This window comes from Prionailurus viverrinus, chromosome C2 (genome assembly GCF_022837055.1).
Source record: "Prionailurus viverrinus isolate Anna chromosome C2, UM_Priviv_1.0, whole genome shotgun sequence".
NCBI classification, from domain to species: domain Eukaryota; kingdom Metazoa; phylum Chordata; class Mammalia; order Carnivora; family Felidae; genus Prionailurus; species Prionailurus viverrinus.
Genome location: NC_062569.1, coordinates 37,703,738 through 37,723,098, shown reverse-complemented (window position 1 = coordinate 37,723,098; position 19,361 = coordinate 37,703,738). Strand labels below are relative to the sequence as shown.

Genomic DNA, 19,361 nt, shown 5'->3' with positions numbered 1-19,361 from the left:
TATAATAAATTTATTGTAATTCTGTTTCTTAAAAATGTATTAACTGCAGCCATAATTTCAAGGACTGTCAACAGAAATGTAAGAAGAAACCTTCAGTAGTGGTAACTTGGATGTCTTTGGATTTTTACACAAAAGTGCTTAAGAGCTGTAGGAGTTTGTTAGAATCTGTTCAGAAACCTGACCTGGAGGCAGTTATTGATAAAGTGGTGAAAATATATGATGCTCTAATTTATATTCACGGTGAGTATAAATACACAGTAGAACAAAACAACCTTTAAAGGTCATCAGTGTAGAATATAACTATTAACTTTTTTTATTTGAGAATTTCTGAAGAATGCTGAGAAAATGCATGGATGCGTATCTTTGTAAAGTCACGTTTAATTTCTTTGGGTTACAGACCTCAGAACATCATCTCTATGTTAAGAACCTTTGTTTATTGAATGCTGTAATTCCACTTGATGTTTAGAACATCTATTTTTATTGAGCAACAAGACACAGTTAAATATGATTAAGGAAAAATTATAATCACCTGTTGTATGTTTCTGTAGTAAAAACTTCATTTGAAGATCATATACTGGAAGATTTATGTGGAATGCTCTCACTTCCATGGATTCATTCCCATTCTGATGATGGCTCTTTAAAGTTGACTACATTTGCCACTAATCTTCTAGCATTAAGCCAGAGGATTTCTGATAACTGCTGTAAGTGGTCACAAAATTCTGTGTGTGTGGTTTAACTCATGTCTATATGGGACTTCTAACACATTGCTGTTTTTTTTTTTTTTTTCATTAATTTAAAAAGTACATTTTTACCAATTCAAAAAGTAATTAGACATCTAAAAAGTAACAAATTGAAAAAATTATAGGATTTGCACACCCCAAGTATTCTGCCACATTGTTCTCCAAAGATGCCATTCCAGTTTACATTCCTTTTAGCAAAATAGGAGAGAATTTCTGTTGTCTCACATCCTCACTTTGTCAGACTAAAATGTTTGCTGTCAAAAAAAAAAAAATGGTAAGGAGGTAACTAAAAGAATTTTTTTTTTTTTTTAACTATCTGGTGAGTGTGATTTTTAGTTGCATTTCTCTGGTTACATGTAGTAGGATTGTACGTAGATGTTTTTCAGTGCATGTGGTTTATTTTTTAAAAAGGAGCTTTTAATTAAATATATATATTTGAGATGTTACTTGAGTTTATGACAATGGATATATATATATAAATGTGTATGATGTATATAAATATAAATGTGTATAAATATATATAAATGTGTATATTGATATGTGTATAAGTTAAAATTAATATTTAGAAATAGTTTTTAATAGACTTAATTTTTTCAGCACCACAGGCACAGTCACGGTGTGTGTTTCTTCTAACTTTATTTCCAAGAAGAATATTCCTTGAATGGAGAACAGCAGTTTATAGCTGGGCCCTACAGAGCTCCCACGAAGTAATCCGGGCTAGTTGTGTTAATGGATTTTTTATCTTGTTGCAGCAGCAGAATTCTTGTAACAGAGTTCCCAAGATTCTTATGTATGTATTAATATTTTAATTTGAATATATAACTTGCTTGGAAAGATCATACTGTATGCAAATATATGTGTATTGCTGAGTGTATGCAACAAATGTTGCTTTTTGTTTTGAAATTTAAGTTTTCTTCCTTTTAGGCTTTGTCTTACCATTACTTTTTCCCCAAATTAAGCAAGACTATTTAGACCACAAAATTAAGCAAGGTTTAGTTAGTGTATTTTCTTTTTTCTCCCCAGAGATAAAGTCAAAGATGATTCCGACTTTGTCAAGAAAGAATTTGCCTCTATTCTTGGTCAACTTGTCTGTACACTTCATGGCATGTTTCATTTGACAAGTTCTTTAACAGAACCTTTCTCTGAACATGGACATATTGACCTATTCTGTAAGAGCCTAAAAGTCACTTCTCAACATGAATGTTCATCTTCTCAACTAAAAGCTTCTGTTTGCAAGCCATTCCTTTTTCTACTGAAAAAAAAAACACCTAGTCCAGTGAAACTTGGTGAGTGATTTGTTATGAGTTATTTAATGTTTTAACATCTTTTTTTTTTTTTTAACTTTATTTATTTTTGAGAGAGATTGAGCACAAGTTGGGGAGGGACAGAGAGAGGGAGAGAATCCCAAGCAGGCTCCGCAGTGTCAGCACATAGCCAGATGTGAGGGTCTGGAACTCACGAATCGTGAAATCATGACCTGAGCTGAAATCAAGAGATGGACGCTTTACCAGCTGAGTCACCCAGGTGCCCCTGATTTATTTAACATTTTAAAACCTTTTCTGGGCGCCTGGGTGGCTCAGTCAGTTGAGCGTCTGACTTTGGCTCGGGTCATGTTCTCATGGGTTTAGGCCCCATGTTGGGTTCTGTGCTGATAGCAGAACTCACAAACCGTGAGATCATGACGTGAGCCAAAGTCAAATGCTTAACCGACTGAGCCACCCAGGTGCCCCTATACTCTCTTTTTTAAATCATTAATAGAATTAGCCTGAAGCCTTAAGAAATTAGACTTACTTGATAGATTCAATGGTCATGTAATGGTTATTTATAAATGGGTTGTCTGGCATTAGACCGCATCACAGAACTAACAAGGGAAGTAATTTTTGGATTTTTAAATATTCATGTGATTTGCCGACTTGGGCATACCTGGTGTTTGGTCCAATATCGTGAGGTTCAGTATTCCCTATGCTCTTTAGGGAGACTGGGGAAGCTTCTTAATATGTCTGCTGCCACTACCTTGGACCTTTGGAACTTCAAATAATTAGAAGCTTTGCCCTACTGAGGACTATCTGTAGATTGTATCTTCTTAGTCACTTTTCCAGTGGCAATGTTGTATAAGTTTGTTGGAAGCATGAGATTTACACAAATACTTAGAAGATCCATTTGTTTGGGTAGAAAGTTGCAACTTGTTCTCAAGTTTTAAAAATAATTTATAATAGGTAGTTTCCAGGACTCCCTAAATCTTATAATACAGGATTAACAGTAAAGCTAATAGTTCACAGTTCTTTAGATTAGTGAAATGTGCTTTTTAAGTCTGTCTCAGTAAAATATAATGATGTACAAAGTCTTAAGTGAGTAGTCATTTTATAACTTAAAAAAATTCTAAGGGCCCCTGGGTGGCTCAGTCAGTTGAGCATCTGACTTGGGCTCAGGTCATGATCTTGAAGGTTGGTGAGTTCAAGCTCCACATCGGGCTTGCTGCTGTCAGCCTGTCAAGCCCACTTCCAATCCTCTGCCCCCTCTCCCTGCCCCTTCCCCGCTTACATGCTCCCCAAAATAAATAAATAATTTTTAGAAGTGAGGCACCTGGGTGGCTTATTGGGTTGAGTATCTGCCTTCAGCTCAGGTTATCATTGTGGTTTATGAGTTCAAGCCCCATACCAGGCTCTTTGCTGATAGACCCTGCTTCAGATTCTATCTCCCTTTCTCTCTGCGCCTCCCCCTCTCTCTCTCTCTCTCTCTCTCTCTCTCTCTCTCTCTCTCCCTCTCTCCTCAAAAATGAATAAATGTTAAAAAAATTTTTTTAATTCTAGAATTTTAGATTTAAATTATTTATAACTTTTATTAAGTATAAAGTAAATTTTAATCTGTAAACATTCATTTTAGTCTTCCACAATTTCTACTAATTGAAACTGACATTATAAGCAAGTTAGAATTCTTTGTATATTTATTAATAATATTTTTACTGTAAAACTTTGATATTTGAAGTGTTAATATGAGGTATTATATGCTCTCGCCCTTTAGCTTTCATAGATAATTTATATCATCTTTGTAAGCACCTTGATTTTAGAGAAGATGAAACAGATGTAAAAACAGTTCTTGGAACTTTATTAAATTTAATGGAAGATCCAGACAAGGATGTTAGAGTGGCTTTTAGTGGAAATATCAAGCATATATTGGAATCCTTGGACTCTGAAGATGGATTTATAAAAGAGGTTGATATTTTTTATTTTAAACATTTGTGTCTTCATTAATCTGGCTCTAAACTAATTTAACTGATTAATTTTATTATTCTAGCTTTTTGTCTTAAGAATGAAGGAAGCATATACACATGCTCAAATCTCAAGAAATAATGAGTTGAAGGATACCTTGATTCTTACAACAGGGGATATTGGAAGGTATATTTGGCAGTGTTTGTATACTTCCTTTTTTATTTGCCAGGTGTTAAAAATGGTAGTATGAGAGATGTGAAATTATAGAAAAAAATGTGATATCAACATGAATTTTTTATGGATTTCCATTTATATTTGAGATATTGATAACCTTTTTTAAATTTTTTAGGGCAGCAAAAGGAGATTTGGTACCTTTTGCACTTTTGCACTTATTGCATTGTTTATTATCCAAGTCAGCATCTGTCTCTGGAGCAGCATACACAGAAATCAGAGCTCTGGTTGCAGCTAAGAGTGTTAAACTGCAGAACTTTTTCAGCCAGTATAAGAAACCCATCTGTCAGGTGAGAGTCAGCACTGGTCTTGACTACAGTAAATAGCAATACTTTGCAAGAGTTAAAAAACAACAACAAACAAAAAACCATTTATACTTTTTTTTTGTCTTGCGTTAAAGGGTATATTTTTAAAGGATGTATTCAGTTTATTTAAGAGAACCTAAAACTTACAAGTTCTATATTTTATGCTCTTGCTCTAAAGATGTATATTATGAATGGGAGAGGGGAATATCTTTTAGTAATATATTGAATTACTATGCTCTCTTGTTAATCTGTTAAATGCTTTTTGGGGGGAGCCTGGGTGGCTCAGTCAGTTAAGCGTCCAACTCTTGTTTTCAGCTCAGCTCATGATCTCACGCTTCCGTGAGATTGAGCCTCACATTGGACTCTGTGCTGACAGCATCGAGCTGGCTTGGGATTCTCTCTCTGTCCCATCCTAGGTGGAACGTGTGCTAGTGTACATGTGCATGTGCACGCTCTCTCAAAATAAATAAATAAAACTTTAAAGAAAAGAAATGCTTTTCTTTTTGGGGTGCCTAGTTGGCCCAGTTGGGTAAGCATCTGACTTTTGATTTCAGCTCAGGTCATGAACTCACGGTCTTGAGATTGAGCCTTGAGTCAGGCTCTGTATTGACAGCTCGAGGCCTGCTTGGGATTTTCTGCCCCTCTCCCCCCCCCCCCCCCCATAAATAAATTTTTAAAAAATGCTTTTCTTTTTTAGCCTTTATTCTACTGATAAACTTTTTTATGGCTTGATGTTATATAGAAGGCACTTAATTTCTTTCTTTTTTTTTTTTTTTATGAAATTTATTGACAAATTGGTTTCCATACAACACCCAGTGCTCATCCCAAAAGGTGCCCTCCTCAATACCCATCACCCACCCTCTCCTCCCTCCCACCCCCCATCAACCCTCAGTTTGTTCTCAGTTTTTAACAGTCTCTTATGCTTTGGCTCTCTCCCATTCTAACCTCTTTTTTTTTTTTTTTCCTTCTCCTCCATGGGTTCCTGTTAAGTTTCTCAGGATCCACATAAGAGTGAAACCATATGGTATCTGTCTTTCTCTGTATGGCTTATTTCACTTAGCATCACACTCTCCAGTTCCATCCACGTTGCTACAAAAGGCCATATTTCATTTTTTCTCATTGCCACGTAGTATTCCATTGTGTATATAAACCACAATTTCTTTATCCATTCATCAGTTGATGGACATTTAGGCTCTTTCCATAATTTGGCTATTGTTGAGAGTGCTGCTATGAACATTGGGGTACAAATGCCCCTATGCATCAGTACTCCTGTATCCCTTGGATAAATTCCTAGCAGTGCTATTGCTGGGTCATAGGGTAGGTCTATTTTTAATTTTCTGAGGAACCTCCACACTGCTTTCCAGAGCGGCTGCACCAGTTTGCATTCCCACCAACAGTGCAAGAGGGTTCCCGTTTCTCCACATCCTCTCCAGCATCTATAGTCTCCTGATTTGTTCATTTTGGCCACTCTGACTGGCGTGAGGTGATACCTGAGTGTGGTTTTGATTTGTATTTCCCTGATAAGGAGCGACGCTGAACATCTTTTCATGTGCCTGTTGGCCATCCGGATGTCTTCTTTAGAGAAGTGTCTATTCATGTTTTCTGCCCATTTCTTCACTGGGTTATTTGTTTTTCGGGTGTGGAGTTTGGTGAGCTCTTTATAGATTTTGGATACTAGCCCTTTGTCCGATATGTCATTTGCGAATATCTTTTCCCATTCCGTTGGTTGCCTTTTAGTTTTGTTGGTTGTTTCCTTTGCTGTGCAGAAGCTTTTTATCTTCATAAGGTCCCAGTAATTCACTTCTGCTTTTAATTCCCTTGCCTTTGGGGATGTGTCGAGTAAGAGATTGCTACGGCTGAGGTCAGAGAGGTCTTTTCCTGCTTTCTCCTCTAAGGTTTTGATGGTTTCCTGTCTCACATTTAGGTCCTTTATCCATTTTGAGTTTATTTTTGTGAATGGTGTGAGAAAGTGGTCTAGTTTCAACCAAGAAGGCACTTTAGTTTCTATGTAAGTGATGAATTGCTAAATTCTACTCCTGAAATCGTTGTTACATTATATGTAACTAACTTGTTTTAAATAAAATGTATATGTATATAAAAAAAAGAAATATTTTAACAAATCATTAAGTTTTGTGAATAGTATAACATAGAGGTTCAGTTTCTTCTTTCTTTGTTTTGGGGGGGGTGCAAGTGAGCAAGGGCAGAGAGAGAATCCCACAGAGGGGCAGAGAGAGAAGTGGGGCTCACCCAAAGTGGGGCTCATGTTTTTACCTGAAGCAGGGCTTCTCTTCACCCGAAGTGGTGCTTGAGCTCACCTGATATGGGGCTGGAGCTCACCCAATGCAGAACTTGAACTCAGGAACCATGAGATCATGACCTGAGCTGAAGTTAGATGCTTCACCAACTGAGATACCCAGGCACCCTAGAAGTTCAGTTTCAGTTTCCTTCATGTGATTATTCAGTTTTCCCAACATCATTTATTGAAGAGATTATCCATATTAAGTATTCTTAGCTCCCTTGTCCAATATTAGTTGATAGTATATGCAAGGATTTATTTCTGGGTTCTTGATAATGTTCCATTGTTCTATATACCCGTTTTTATGACAGTACCATACTGTTTTGGTTACTGCAGCTTTTGTAGCATAGTTTAAAATTTAGAAAGTGTGATGCTTCCTGCTTTGTTCTTTCTGAGGATTGCTTTGGCTATTTAGAGCCTTTTGAAATTCAGTACATATTGTAGAATTTTTTTTTCTTTTTCTGTGAAAAATGCCATTAAAATTTTGATAGGGAATTCACTGAATATCCAAAATTCCGCATTGGATCTCCATAGGGATTACACTAGCATATTTAGATGACTTTGGTAGTATGGATCTTTTATCGATATTCTCTCCCTGTCCTTGAACACGGGATGTCTTTCCATTTACTGTGTTTTCAGTTTCTTTCATCAAAGTCTTACACTTTTTATGCTATAGGTCTTTCAACTCTTGGTTAAATTTATTCCTATATATTTTATTAGTTTTTATGTTATTAAAATGGGATTGTTTTCTTCATTTCTTTTTTGGATATTTTGTTAGTGTATAGATATGCAACTGATTTTTGTATGTTGCTTTTGTGTCCTGCCACTTTACTGAATTTATTAATTACTTCTTTTAATTTTTTTTTAGAGAGAGAGCATGAATGGGGGAAGGTCAGAGAGAGAGGGAGACACAGAATCTGAAACAGGCTCCAGGCTCTGAGCGGTCAGCACAGAGCCCAACGCGGTACTCAAACTCACGGACCGCAAGATCATGACCTGAGCCGAAGTCGGACGCCCAACCGACTGAGCCACCCAGGCACCTCTATTAATTACTTCTTTATCCACATAACTTTTTGGTGGAGTTTCTAGGATTTTTTCTATATATCATCTTGTCAGCAAATAAAGACAATTTTATTTAAAAACTAAAAAATACATAAATAAAAAAGTTGATTCAACTCATGGCTGAAAAGTTAGGGATATGTTAAAATACTGGCTTTGCCCTGTTAGGAGTGTGATCCTTAACAAGATACTTAAATTTCTTAACTAAACCTGGTTACTCCATTTGTAAAAGGGAGGTTGTGACATCATCTACTTCTTGAAGGCTGTTACAAAAATCAAGTAAGCTAATTCAGGTAATATGTTTAGGGCATTGATACTATCCTTTATGTTAGCTTAGAAAGTAGTCTTTAAATTTTATTCCTTGTGTGTTGGGGCGCCTGGGTGGCTCAGTTGGGTGTCCAACTTCAGCTCAGGTCATGTTCTCACCATTTGTGGGTTCAAGCCCCACGTCAGGCTCTGTGCTGACAGCTCAGAGCCTGGAGCCTGCTTCGGATTCTGTCTCCCTCTCTGACACTCCCCTACTCACACTCTGTCTGTCTCTCTCTGTCTCTTTCTCTCAAAAATAAACATTAAAAAACATTTTTTTTTAAATTTTTTTTTTTAATGTTTTATTTATTTCTGAGACAGAGAGAGAGCATAAGCAGGGGAGGGGCAGAGAGAGAGGGAGACACAGAATCCGAAGCAGGCTCCAGGCTCCAAACTGTCAGCACAGAGTCTGACGCGGGGCTCGAACTCACGAACCGCAAGATCATGACCTGAGCTGAAGTTGGAGGCTTAACTGACTGAGCCACCCACGCACCCCTAAAAATTTTTTTTAAATTTCTTCTTTGTGTGAAAAAATTAACAAATTGTTTTGCCCTAGTTTTTAGTAGAATCTCTCCACTCCAGTCAGATGACAGCACTTCCTAGTACTCCATGCCAGAATGCTGAGATGCGGAAACAAGATGTGGCTCACCAGAGAGAAATGGCTTTAAATACCTTGTCTGAAATTGCCAATGTTTTTGACTTTCCTGATCTTAATCGTTTCCTTACTGTAAGTTGCAAAGTGTGGTTGACTTAACTGTTTTCAATTCAGTATTTTGTGTTTATTCCATTCTAGTCTTATTTTAAAGAAAATCTGGAGCATGTAGATCCTGTATTTTCAAATATGTATGTTTTCTTTTAACTTTGATATGATGTTACTTATGTTATAAAATTTAAGTTCGTGATAGAGTTATTTCTCTATATGGTTTGCTATCCTGAAAATTTAATACTAATTGATTAATGCTGACTAATTCATCTGACTGAACCCTTATGTCTTTAGTGCTATGATTGGTTCCATTGGTAATGCACAGTCTAATATCATTTTTACCTCTAAGGAGTTAGAGCAATATAGTACAAAATTACTGGTATATATGATCTTGTGTGAATTCAGATGACAGAGTTTATGGTAGGGAGTGGTTTGGGAAGTCTTTGAAATGTCATTATGGTTAAGGGTTGAAAGATGGAGTAGATTGTCTTCTTACCTTTTCCTAAAGACAAAGTTATCATTACTCTTCGTGAATTGTAATAGTGATCCATACTGTTAGGACTGAGTATTTCTCCCTACAACATTATTATATTTTAACAAACTTAAGTTGCTTGTAAATTGGTCAAATCCTGCAAGGAAATATGATAGTATACAGTAAGGATTATAAAGATATTCTTATCTTTTCATTCAGTAATTTCCCTCTGGGAACCAAAAAGTACAGATGTTTATTGCAGCATTTTTGAAGTACAAAATTAAACAAAATGCTGAAAAGAAATGTCTAACATTTGGGCTGTAGACCTTGTGGAACCCTTAATATAATAATTGTTAATACTTTGTAGACTATTTTATAATGTTATATTAGTCTTACAGAATTAATTTTAAGTTCAAAGGCATAACACAAGTAAGGTGTAAGCATCTCTGAGGCGAGGGGCCTGATTCTTGTTTATTTTTATATCTCTAGTACCTATGATGATTGACATGTAGTAGGTTTTCTTTAGATACATGTTGAAGGGAATAAATGAAAGGCCAACAATTTTGTGTTTGGAATTGTGTATTTGTTTTATGAGTAAGATCTTAAAGGAAATAGACCAAAATCAAAATAGATTTGTTGCCATTTGAGGATGGTGAGTGCATTAAAATGTTTTTATTTAATATTGCAGCACTTTTAATTTTTTTCAGCTTTTTAATTAAAAAAAAAACTTAAAATATTGTATTTATGGTTACTCTTGCTTGTTGTCAAAATCCAAATTAACTCAAATAAAAAATCAAACTTGGAACTTCTGCCTTTAGAGCATGAGTATATTTTAACACATACTCATGAGAAATTTTCTTCTCTACTTATGTATTGGCTTATACTTCTACATTAGCTGTAATGTGAACTCTGTGCCATCAGAGACCTTGCCTATTTTTTTGCGGCTTTATCCGTAGTGCCTGAATCATAGATGCTTGGTACGTATCTGTTAAATGCATAAATGGTGAATTCTGAAATTATATAGATCACATATGGACTCCAAATTTGTTTGGTATTTTAAAATATTTTTGTACACAACTTATGTGAATATGTTATTACCTGGACAAATGTACTTTTTAGTAATTATAGTGTTTCTTTTTCAGAGGACATTACAAGTTCTGCTCCCTGACCTTGCTGCCAAAGCAAGCCCTGCAGCCTCTGCTCTCATTCGAACTTTAGGAAAACAGTTAAATGTCAATCGTAGAGAAATTTTAATAAATAACTTCAAATATATTTTTTCTCATTTGGTCTGTTCCTGTTCCAAGGATGAATTAGAACGTGCCCTTCATTATCTGAAGGTAATTGAATAATTGTGTGTTTTACTCTTTCGTTTAAATTAGCATTATGGGAAAGCTTTTCTAACGTTCTTGTAGGGTGAAGAGTAAATAATTTAGAGCTTATTCTAGAGTAATATAAGTCCAAATGGTATCATGTAAATAAGCTTTGTTTGGGGCCTAGAGGATCATATTAAATAGAAATATTCTTTTGTTATTTTTTTGGTCATTTCACCATAATGGCGTGTGATGATCATCCATTCATGGATCAGGTTCTCAACTCATTTCATTTTAGAATTTTTTTTTAAAGTTTATTTATTTTGACAGAGACCCCCTGTATGCACATGCAAGCAGGGAAGAGGCAGAGAGAGAGGGAGAGAAAATTCCAGGCAGGCTTCATGCTGTCCGTGCAGAGCCTAACACAGGGCTTGATCTGAGATCATTACCAGAGCTGAACTCAAGTCAGACATTTAACTGACTGAGCCACTGAGGCTCCCTTAGAAATTTTTTTAAGTTTATTTTTTAATTTTTTTTTTGTAATCTCTGTACCCAGTGTGGGGCTTGAACTCACAACCCCAAGATCAAGAGTCACATGCCCTTTCAACTGAGTCAGCCAGGTGGCCCATATTTTTGAATTTTTAATTAATTGGAACTCTAAGTTGACTAATTATATGCAAGTAATTATATTTATAGGAAGAGGCAATCTCAACTGTGGCATAATGTTAGTGTATTGCTTAGTTTTTTAGTGCTCTGATTATATTTGACTCAGTATTTTGCTAGTTTTTTTAGATCTAAAATTATAGCTTATATGTCTTTTGGGTATCACACTAGCAATGGTATCTTTCGAAAAATGTGAAACTATATTGGAGTAGGAGAAACCGTCAGATATGCATATGTGACTACTATTTTCTCTGATGTTAATTATTTCATGTGTTTCATGATATGGCAGCAATAGATTCCTTTCTGCATGAGAATTATTGAATATTGAGTATTTTTATTCATTTTGAGGAAGAAAATCTGTTTTGTAGAGATAGAATGACAATAGTAGAGTGTTTTCCTGTAGAGATAGAATGATAATAATAGAGTATTTTCCTGCATGTCAGAAGTTACTAAAGAATTTATATGGATCATTTCAGTCCTTACAGTTATCCAATAAGATAAAGATGCTATTATTTTTCCATTTTATAGATGAGAAAACCAAAACAGGGAGAGGTCAGATTAGGTAACTTGTCCAGGTCACAACACAACTAATAAGTGACAAAACTGGAATTTAAGGGGCACCTGGGTGGCTCAGTCAGAGTCTGACTCGGGTCATGATCAAGCCCTGAATCGGGGGCCCTGCATTGACAGTGCAGAGCCTGCTTGGTATTCTCTGTCTACCTCTCCTTCTGCCCCTCCCCTGTTCACGCTCTGTCTCTCTCTCTCAAAATTAAAAAATGATAATAAACAAACCTGGAATTTAAATTCAGGCAGTCTGACCACAAAGACTGTTCTAAGCCACTATATTATATTTTCTCCCAGGGGTTATGTGTCTATGAATAATGAGTTGATGATATTTTAAGAAAACTGACTTTTTGAAATTTTACTTGAAAGTGAAGTTTAATTACTTTCCTCATTACCTGTACCCCATGGGAGATGTACCTGGAGAAATCGAGATTAGAATCCCTTTTTCTTTTTTTTTTTTTATTTAAATTTATTTATTTTTGAGGGAGAGAACAAGTGTTTGTGAGCATGAGCGCGAGTGGGGGAGGGACAGAGGGAAAGGGAGGAGAGAGACAATCCTAAGCAGGCTCTGCACTGTCAGCACATAGCCCCATGTGGGGCTTGAACTCATGAACTATGAGATCATGGCCTGAGCTGAAATCAAGAGTTGGATGCTTAACAACTGAGCCACCCAGGTGCCCCTAGAATCACTTTCCAATACCTTTTATTTTTTTATTTTTATTTTTTTTTAATTTTTTTAACGTTTATTTATTTTTGAGACAGAGAGAGACAAAGCATGAATAGGGGAGGGTCAGAGAGAGGGAGACACAGAATCTGAAACAGGCTCCAGGCTCTGAGCTGTCAGCACAGAGCCTGACGCGGGGCTCGAACTCACGGACCACAAGATCATGACCTGAGCCTAAGTCGGCCGCTTAACCGACTGAGCCACCCAGGCACCCCTCCAATACCTTTTAAAATTACCATCAATAGGGGTACCTGGATGGCTCAGTTGGTTAAGCACCTGACTTCAGCTTAGGTCATGATCTCACAGTTCGTGAGTTCGAGCCCCACATCAGGCTCTGTGCTGTCATTGCAGAGCCCACTTGGGATACTCTGTCCCCCTCTGTCTTCCCCTTCCCCATGTGCACTGTCACTCTCTCGAAAATGAACAAACACTAAAAAAGAAAAAACAAAATTTAAATTCCATAAGTAAATTTTGTCACGTGATCTAGAGCTCCTGATTTACTAATATACTTATTTCCAAAATCTTTTTTTTTTTTTTTAATGTGTCTTTGGATTAGAATGAAACAGAAATTGAATTGGGAAGCCTATTGAGACAAGATTTCCAAGGACTGCATAATGAATTATTGCTACGTATTGGAGAACACTATCAACAGGTTTTCAATGGTTTGTCAATACTTGCATCATTTGCATCTAGTGATGATCCATATCAGGGCCCCAGAGAGATCACATCTCCCGAATTAATGGTAAGGAATATGTTATATGAGTTTTTGTTTGTTTCTTGCCTTTTTGTAGCTTAATTGTGAGATTGGAGAAATAGATATTGTATGCATTTTCCAGATGCTAGAGATTTGTTTAAATTTCAGGCTGAGATTTTTATTTTAGAAAGGTTGAGGATTTAAATTATGGTCATACAAGGTATTAACAAAATATATTAGTGTTGAAAAATATGTTTCCAAATGATTATGGATTTTATTTTTTCACAGGGTAAAAATGTTCAAATTAATTTTTATTCACTACTTTTTAACTATAGATTGGAATACATTTGTGCTGTGCCCCCCTTCCCCTACCTCCAACTACCTCTTTGGCACAACATACTAATTTTGTCAATTCTATTTTTAAAATCCATTGTTATATTTAAGGGAAAGTTGGAACACATGTTATCCCCTCTTTCCCTCTCTTAAATTTTTAGTCACTTTACTTCATGTGAAAAAATATGTATATATCCTATTTTTTCTTTTGATTGCCCTCATTCCTTCAAGAGACTCCAAGGTCTATCAGCAAAATATCTTCAGAGATTTCTATGTTTGCTTTCTCATTTCCCATTCATTCTTTAGTTCATTTTAATTTGTTTTTGTTCTCACTATTCTACTGAAATTCTTGTCCATGTCAGAAACAGTCTGCCTGATGTCAAATCCAATGGTCACTTCTCTTCCTATCTTATTTCACCTTTCAGTGGTATTCAGTACAACTGACCATCCCTTCTCATATGGCATCTCTTATACTATACTTTTTTTATTTTCTTTTTTTTCCCCACTGTCTACTTATTCATTCTTAGTCTTTACTGGCTCTTTTCCTCTACTTTATCCTCTAAATGTTAGATTGATTCAGGACTATGTAATTGGGTCTTTTTGTCTATTCTTTCCTTAAATGAGAGAGAATCTGGTCTCATCTGGTACTTTGCTTGATTTGATTTATATTTTGATGATTTCATTGTTGAAATTCCAATCCTGACCTCTCCTGAGCTTTGGACTTGTGGATTTATGTAAGTTAGGTCCTGGCAGGAAACGGATGGCACACACAAAAATGTTTAACCGAAAATAGTTTCATGAAGGGCTATTTTCATTGTCTTGGGCAAGGTTAAGAGAACCAGCAGGAAATGTTAAGGAATATAGGGACTAGGAATAGCAGAAAATTTATGCTCCCCATAGTCCTGGCCAAGAAGAAGAAATGTTATTGACAGAACCTGGTTGAAAGCTTAGAGCCATGGTTCAGGGAGAAGGTTGTCATTGTAGAGTGTAGACAGTTCCAGAACCACCTCAAAACCCAGAGGGAGCAGGAATTTTAAACCCCTTGCTCTTTTCTCCTAATCCCTGTTCCCCTGTGGTGCTTCCTGTTGACTGAATTCATTGGGAAGCCAGATGAAAGGGATCTTGAATAATGAAATCTGGTTAGCTTCTCAAGCACAGAACAGGCCAGAGAATGGATCTGGAGAGGATGGCAAACAGCCTCTCCAGCTTCCTCTTTGTCATCTCTACTTGTCTATCTTAGTAAACATCTAAAGTCCAAACATAACGTGTCTGTTAGAAATCTTCATTTTCCCTCCCCTAACCTGTTTCTCTCCTAGTTTTTTTTTTTCCTTTTTTTTTTTTTTTTTTAAATTTTTTTTCAACATTTATTTATTTTTGGGACAGAGAGAGACAGAGCATGGACGGGGGAGGGGCAGAGAGAGAGGGAGACACAGAATCGGAAACAGGCTCCAGGCTCTGAGCCATCAGCCCAGAGCCCGACGCGGGGCTCGAACTCATGGGCCGCGAGATCCTGACCTGGCTGAAGTCGGACGCTTAACCGACTGCGCCACCCAGGCGCCCCCTTTTTTTCCTTTTTTAAATTTTATTTTTTAAAATTACATCCAAATTATTTAGCATAAAGTGCAACAATGATTTCAGGAGTAGATTCCTAAGTGCCCCTTACCCATTTAGCCCATCCCCCCTCCCACAACCCCTCCAGTAACGCTCAGTTTGTTCCATATTTATGAGTCTCTTCTGTTTTGTCCCCCTCCCTGTTTTTATATTATGTTTGTTTCCCTTCCCTTATGGTCATCTGTTTTGTCTCTTAAAGTCCTCATATGAGTGAAGTCATATGATATTTGTCTTTCTCTGACTGACTAATTTCACTTAGCATAATACCCTCCAGTTCCATCCACGTAGTTGCAAATGGCAAGATTTCATTCTTTTTGATTGCCGAGTAACACTCCACTGTATATATATAACACATGTTCTTTCTCCATTCATCCATCAATGGATATTTGGGCTCTTTCCATGCTTTGGCTATTGTTGATAGTGCTGCTGTAAACATGGGGGTGCATATGTCCCTTCGAAACAGCACACCGTATCCCGTGGATAAATGCCTAGTAGTGCAATTGCTGGGTCGTAGGGTAGTTCTATTTTTAGTTTTTTGAGGAACTTCCATACTGTTTGCCAGAGTGGCTGTACCAGCTTGCATTCCCATCTCCTGGTCTTTTCTATTTCAGGAAATGGTACCACTGTCTACCTAGTTGCTCAGATCATAACTTGGGAGGCATTCATGAGCCCTCCAGTTTCTTCATCCTTCATAATTAAGTGTTAGCAAACCCTAGCAAGTCTATCTCCAAAGTATATTTTTCATTCTCTGCTGCCACTACCCTCTTATAAGTGACTATCATCTTTCTTGGAGACAACTACAAAAACCTAACTGTTCTCTCCTTTCACTCTTCCCTCCTTATGTCTTTAGTCACTTATTTACACAGCATTGATATGCTCTTTTTGTAGGTAATACAAATTCATATCATTCCCCTGTCTAAATTCCTTTTATGGTTTTTGTTGCTCTTAAAATGAAATCTATAAGCTTTATGTGATTGACGTACCTTTCCACCCTCATATTATGCAACACTTTTCTTCCTTTCTTGTTTTTTTTGTTGTGGTTTTTAAAAATATCAAGATTTTTTCTGTGTCAGTGCCTTTGCCTTAGTCTCTTTACTTGGAATAATCTTCCTCATTCTTTAGCTCTCAGAGTTTTCTGATCACCCTACCTAAACTCCCACATCCCAATTCTTCTCTATCATGTGATAAGGGTGTTTTTCCCTTAGCATTTATCTCAACCTTATTTATATATTTATTGAATGTCTTCTACTCGTATTAGTCTCCCATGTTAGCTAATAGGAGGAAAGTGACTTTGCTGATCTTGCCACCTATACCTGGCACCATATTCTAGACATACATAATACATATTTAGTGAGTGGCAGATTAATGAATTATTGTCTAAATGCAAGAGCTTTACAATTAGAATGTTGGCAGACTGTGAGTGCCATCTATATCTGCTTTTCATTTAAGAAGCATGAGCTGGATCCATGTGATTGGTGAATTGTGGCTTATTAAGCCTAAAATGAGTTTTAATCCAAATCAGAAGTTTGCAAATTAAGTGTAATTTAGATTGACAAACAGATGATTCTCTGTGCTTGGCAAGAAAAAAGTTTGTCCTAATATCTAATATGGAGAGACATGATCAACACCTAACTTTGTACTATGTGCTAGTACACATCCACCTACCCCTCTCTCCTCTTGGCATTGTATGTAATCTGTAGATACCTAAATCAGGTGCCTCAACATCAACCAATGCAACTTAATTGTGGAGTTGGAAAATGCTTTGCCACTCCTCTCCTGCTTTTTGTGCCCCCTTCCTTGCCCATTTATAAATATTTTAATATTCTTTGCAGGGTACTTGCATTCCTAGTTTGTAATAATATTAACAACTTAAATGTAACACTTTACTATATTCTTTTTTTTCCCCAAAAAAGGCTTTATTACGTACAGAGGAGAGGGGTTCAGTCCTTCTTGGCTGATGCTTTCATCCTGCCAGGACGTTGCTCAGCTCCTCTCTCTTACTCTTGGTACAGATGTGTGTGTGTCCCTACCCTTTTCTTGATGAACTTGAAATTGCACTTGTCCTTGGAAACCTTGAGCAGCTCCATTGCACAGGGTGAAGCTACACACCTCTCAGATCATGTGCCACACAAACTTGGTGTGGTTGATGAGGCGCCTGCAGCAGCTGCTACACCTCAACTTGTTCATGCTCTTAGTCACCTTGTAGCTCTCGTTGAGGCCAATGGCCAGAGGGTAGAGCAGAGCCATGGCTGCTGCTCCCCATAATGGCTCCTGCTGCAGAAGCAACACTTTACTATATTCTTAGTGCTTAATGTATGTTATCTTACTTAATCTCTATAACAACTCTGTGCAATAGATGTTCTCATTTTACAGACTCAGAGGAGTTAAGTAACTTATCCAGCATCACACACTAGGTAGGGCAAAATTGGGATTCAAACCCAGGTTTGGCTGACTTAAAGCCCATACCCTTTCCTCCAGGATCCTCTTTCAAGAAAAAATTAATCCTATTCCCTTTTACCAGTGTTACCTCAGATGATACTGACCTCTGTTTCAGACCGATGTTCTAGCAGCTTATTTTTTCCTTATTCAAGTACTTTTTTTTTCTGTCTTAGCTCTAAATGTTCTAGATAAGGACACTTCGTCTTTTTCCATTCTTAATAACAATTAAATATCCTCTCCACTCTGGGTCCTTGTGTGAGTCACATCCTGAGGATCCCACCCCAGCACACTCCATAATTCAAAAGCTCACAGGTTTTTTATTGTAGAGTACTGTTTAATCATATTTTGTCTTGGTGATTATAAATCAGCTTCACTAATTTTTTTTTTTTTAATTTTTTTTTTTTTTTCAACGTTTATTTATTTTTGGGACAGAGAGAGACAGAGCATGAACGGGGGAGGGGCAGAGAGAGAGGGAGACACAGAATCGGAAACAGGCTCCAGGCTCCGAGCCATCAGCCCAGAGCCTGATGCGGGGCTCGAACTCACGGACCGCGAGATCGTGACCTGGCTGAAGTCGGACGCTTAACCGACTGCGCCACCCAGGCGCCCCAGCTTCACTAATTTTTAAAATACTAGATGTGAAAATATATATTTTTAGAGAAAATTCACCAAGTGCTTACTTCCAGTACTCTAACATAGTTAGGTAATATAGAAATGATGTTAGTTGAATAAATTATTACTGATTTATGAAATTTGATCTGTATAAAACTTACATAAGATCTGTTTTATGTGTTTCTTTTTTTTCATTAGGCTGATTACTTGCAACCTAAGTTGTTGGGAATTTTGGCCTTTTTTAACATGCAGTTACTGAGCTCCAGTGTTGGCATTGAAGATAAGAAAATGGTAGGTACTGATAGTTAAGTTGCAAAGTTCTGGAATTCATATAGAATACAAAGGAGATATGACTTTGGCTTGTAGCTACAAACATTCAAAGATGATAAATAAACATGACATTCTGAATCCTTATTTTCCTTTATAGGCTTTTAGGGACTCTAAAAAGAGGAATTATATTGCTTATAGTTCTTTTGTTTATAAAGGACCAAAAACCCGACCCAAACTGGCTTAAAAGAATTTATTGGCTCTGTGACTAAAAGTGTAAGAATAATATAGCTTTGGGCATAACTTAGCTTTGGATACAGTGTTCTCAGAATTCATCTCTTAGCTCAAATTCCCCTGGATTGACTTTGTACATAAGTGCCAGGTGATGACCCCAATGGCATCAGGCTCATGACCTCACCCCGTCTAGCTCAGTGGGAAGAAAAGAGACCAGCAGTCACTGATAGCTCAAACAAAAGTTGCATAATTGAGTTCATTGGTCCAAATTGGTGTGTTATGAGTTATGGCCCATGGTGTTTTTGAAAACTGAAAATTGTTAAGTTATGTAAAGTTAAGTAACTTCAGTATCTATTGATTTATGTTTAAATGTGTTTGGCACAGGGCACCTTGGTGGCTCAGTAAGTTGGGCATCCGAGTCTTGATTTCAACTCAGATCATGATCCCACAGTCGGGAGATCAAGCCCCAGGTCAGGCTCTGTGCTGAGTGTGTAGCCTGCTTGGGATTCTCTTTCTCCCTCTCCCCCACCTGCATGCTTGTTCTCTCAAAAAAAAAAATAAATAAATGCATTTGGCACAGTGAAGTTTC

General features: G+C 37.0%; 1 protein-coding gene across 3 annotated transcripts in view; it reads left to right on the top strand.

The window, feature by feature from the left end:
• The window catches only part of ATR (ATR serine/threonine kinase), a 104,648-nt gene that overhangs the window by 16,740 nt on the left and 68,547 nt on the right, over positions 1-19,361 (top strand). For all 3 annotated transcript variants that reach the window (XR_007155561.1, XM_047874592.1, XM_047874593.1), the window contains 11 exons: positions 50-240; positions 549-701; positions 1,338-1,530; positions 1,764-2,026; positions 3,762-3,952; positions 4,035-4,135; positions 4,299-4,470; positions 8,703-8,873; positions 10,464-10,658; positions 13,139-13,324; positions 18,470-18,562. Coding sequence is in view for 2 of the 3 variants with exons in the window: in XM_047874592.1 (XP_047730548.1) it covers positions 50-240; positions 549-701; positions 1,338-1,530; positions 1,764-2,026; positions 3,762-3,952; positions 4,035-4,135; positions 4,299-4,470; positions 8,703-8,873; positions 10,464-10,658; positions 13,139-13,324; positions 18,470-18,562 (1,909 nt within the window). In the remaining variant the exon portion in view is untranslated. The remainder of the gene's footprint in view (positions 1-49; positions 241-548; positions 702-1,337; positions 1,531-1,763; positions 2,027-3,761; positions 3,953-4,034; positions 4,136-4,298; positions 4,471-8,702; positions 8,874-10,463; positions 10,659-13,138; positions 13,325-18,469; positions 18,563-19,361) is intronic.